A 3,910-nucleotide genomic window follows, 5' to 3' on the forward strand; every position below is an offset into this window, starting at 1 on the left:
AAATTTGAATTCTATGTACTTCAACACCAATATATTCATACTGTATAAAGGTACAACAAATATTATAGTACTTTTAAAATCAATTTTCATATTTAATTAAGGAATTTTAAAATAACAGAAACCCATAAAATAATAATATGAATAGGCAAAGTTATTTATTCACACAAAGACACACACAGAAACACACACACACACACACACACACACACACATAAATACAAACAAACAAACATTATAACTTTTGATAATTTTATTCATGATTCATGATTTCTTCATCAAGAAACATTTTCTCACTGAATTGTAACGATCTTAAAAAGTGTGTATACAACAGTGACAGAGGAAGTAAAAAAGAAAATAAGAAAAAAAAAACATGACAACGTTGTTACCAATGCGTACTTGCAAGCTCGTGCAACGGTTGAGAACACGTCCGGAAAATCAAAAAGCAAGAGTGAGAATCGTATATTATTGAATTAATATTGACCCAACAGAACTATTTTAGTACTTAAGTGCAACGGTTGAGAACACGTCCGGAAAATAAAAAAGCAAGAGTGAGAATCGTATATTATTGAATTAATATTGACCCAACAGAACTATTTTAGTACTTAAGTACATTTCAAAAGAAGCCAATATGTCGATAAATGACCAAACAACAAAATCTGAATCCTGGAACGCTGAGCTACCAATCAATATGGAATATATTTATTTTTTATTAGAAAATCTGCCCCAAAATTTGTGAGAAAAATCTGACATCGGATAGAATGTTTAGACGCTGGTCGACGTGCATTTATTTGTAGGTCTGATAACCCAATTCCTTATGGGCTCATTGTTGTAATGGGAATATCCCAATAAAAATGATGCAAAATAATATTGTCCATTACAACAATGTTAAACTAGGCCCATAAGCGGGTCCGGGAGTTAGACCTGTATATATGTACACGTTGACGCTGGTCAATCAACCGATATAGCGAATAATTATCTAAAACAGCAAATGGAATACAATTTTCAAGACAAGTCATAAAGTTGAGTTGTCAAGTAGGTTATTGTGATGATGTTGTGCTACTTCTATAATTGAGTTGGGGGGGGGGGGGTACAATAGCTCAGTTGGTAGAGCACTCGCTTCACAATCAAAGAGACCGAGATCGATCCAGGGTGCAGTCGAAACTTTTTCTGACCCCCTTGTCCACCAAGCTGTGATTGGGCAGTTGGGTCTGTTTGATCTGGCGGAAAGTACTTTGCTATAGACTAGCGTCCTATCCAAAAGATAGCAAGCAATTGCTATTGTCCGTTTCACGCTGTAGAAACCGGGATATAACTCTGGCTCCATGAGCATACTGTCTCTGTAGGATTACTTCTTTTTATTTCTCTTATGTGAATCGTTAGAAATTCTGTTAAAACTATTTAGGCTACATTTTGAGTCAATAGATAACCTATTCATTATTAATCCTCCGAAACACTGGCTATTCAAGCAAACACTTCTCGGGAGTTTGGAACATGAAGAGTAGAAGGTGTGACGTCACGACATGCCCCTATTAAAAAACCCAGTAATTTTCTACAACGTTTGTTCTGAGATAAAATATCATTTCTCTATACTTGGTTGGCCAAATCATGTGTTGTGTTGTCCAATACACTGACAGGTTTCCCACACTTTGGCAACGAGTCACTAAGCACAGCTGATAAGACATTTTAAATATAAAACCTACAGCATTTTTATAGAGCAATTTCTAATCAACGTGCTCAAAGCACTTTACAGGGGGTCCCAAGCCAACAGCAACACTTAACAGGTAGGACGTGACATGACGTCTTGTAGGCAGCATTACATTTTTTTTTTTGCGACGGACACAACACTGTTAAAGGCTGGTCACTCATTTCACACCCGCGTATGGTGAAACATTTTAGTAAAGTACGCAAGATGTTTCGACTCCACTGACGTTGGTTCGGATTCCTGAACTGCCAGAATGAGTAACTAGGACAAAATAATATTCAGAAAATAAAGTAACATCCCCGATAACTGGGGCACCACTGCACCCTGGACAAGTGTCAATGTCATAGCACCTTGTTATTGGGATGCCATATATCGTCATTTCCAATTCAGGTAAGCAGAAAGATTGGTTCATTTCTTTAAAACAAAATATTGTGTCTGGAGGGAACTTCATCCAATGCGAAAATCCAGTTCGATACGGATAATGCCATTCAGCATCTCGTGGGATTAAACAATGTAGGCCAGAGACATTGAATTCAAACTTATCAAAGGATACAGGCCGTCTATTCATATATTTCAGTAAAATTCCTTTTAGAATCTCAAAGGTACTCCAGGGAACTCGAACGAATGCCATGTCACGACATTTAATGAGTTTGTATTTATCGATCTCGTCTTCCCCTACTAGTGACTTCCTATCTGTGTTTTTTGTCAAATCTGCAACATATTCCAATGGTAAATCAATGTTTACATCAGATGTACTTGTATATTGGAATGGCAGATCATATTTTGTCATATGTCCAATTGTAATGTGCTTGCTACCTCCATGGGGATGGGATATTATAATGCCTTTTGACTTGTTCTGGAAAGACGTGACAGAGTGCCTTACAGGTAAGTCAAGATGATCATGAACAACACATATTAAATGCGTCACATCCGTCCTACATCGCCTTACCACATTATTAGATCTAATACGTAGACTATAATCATCATCAGCATCACCAACAATTGATACCTCTTTGATACATTTCACTGTGTCCCTATCTGGAGAGTCAAAAAATAACTCAATAGTCGATTTCTCTAACTCAAGCTCGTCAAATACAACATGTGTTGCTGTCCTCACTATGAACTCCGTATACCCTATCTTTGGATAACTGCTGTTACGGCAATCCATACAAGGGCAGGCTTCGTCAGGGACTGATCTACAAATGTGTATGAATCCTGTTCCAAAAATACCCGCCACCCGGCGTCCGCGCTGGTTGGCAGACGGATATGGTACGGTCGTATTGGGAAAGTAATCCGGCCTCTTTTCACTGATATATTTCACCACAATTCTCACTGTCTGGTCAATGCATTCTTTGATAAATTCCATATGGCTTTCCGTTCTCTCCTCTTCTGGCAGGTCACTCATCTTGAATTCCTTTACGGGAATAAAATTCTGATGACCAGGGTTTTTCTTACATCTGTCAAATGGTTCACCACTCTCGGGAGTCCCGAAACAGCACTCTTCAAACTCTGCTCTAACTGTAGAATGAAATACAAGGATAAAGATAATAATAATAATAATAATAATAATAATAATAATAATAATAATAATAATAATAATAATAATAATAATAATAATAATAATCGCTCCCTCTCTCATAAAGTAAACAGTTGCCACTGTCCGTTTACTGCTATAGAAACCGGGATAAACTCCTGTGCCTTGGACCTTATGGCTCGGAAGTACAACTTACTACTATCAACAAAATGTCATCATTCTTTGTTTGTCTTTTGTGTCTTATGAAGAAGGCCAAGAGTCGAACGTTGTTTGGTTTTTGTTGTTTCCATAGGGGTCTCAATCTGGTAACTTATCGGCGTGAACAAAATAAACGGAAATAATTATTAAATCAAAAAGACATCCATATTTTGTGCGGCTACGTGGTCTAGTGGTTTGATACACGCCTTCCAGACAGGAAAATTCAGGGTTCGTGTCTCATTAGGGGGGGTGCATAGTTGAGTCCTTGGCAAATGCAAATTCCTTCGCCGTACCCATGCGTAAAATAGGTATTGGCCGTTAAAATCGATGACATTGTCTAAACAATTATTGTATTATCGCCTATCAGGCTTCATGATTTATTATACTGTTAAATGATGCTGTTGAATAGAGACCCCTTATAAAGAGCTTTGAGCACGTTTAGTGGATATTGTGTGACCCAAAAGCTTATTTTTTGT

General features: G+C 37.4%; 1 protein-coding gene across 1 annotated transcript in view; it reads right to left on the reverse strand.

Annotated features, from left to right (window-relative positions):
- Nucleotides 1-235: 235 nt before the first annotated feature.
- The window catches only part of LOC144980144 (uncharacterized), an 8,253-nt gene continuing 4,578 nt past the window's right edge, over nucleotides 236-3,910 (reverse strand). The window contains exon 3 of the mRNA XM_078927702.1: nucleotides 236-3,220. Within this exon, the coding sequence (XP_078783828.1) occupies nucleotides 1,893-3,220 (1,328 nt within the window). The 3' untranslated portion in view covers nucleotides 236-1,892. The remainder of the gene's footprint in view (nucleotides 3,221-3,910) is intronic.

Source organism: Berghia stephanieae, chromosome 9 (genome assembly GCF_034508935.2).
Source record: "Berghia stephanieae isolate SIO BIC M18660-M18661 chromosome 9, UCSD_Bste_1.3, whole genome shotgun sequence".
NCBI lineage: Eukaryota > Metazoa > Mollusca > Gastropoda > Nudibranchia > Aeolidiidae > Berghia > Berghia stephanieae.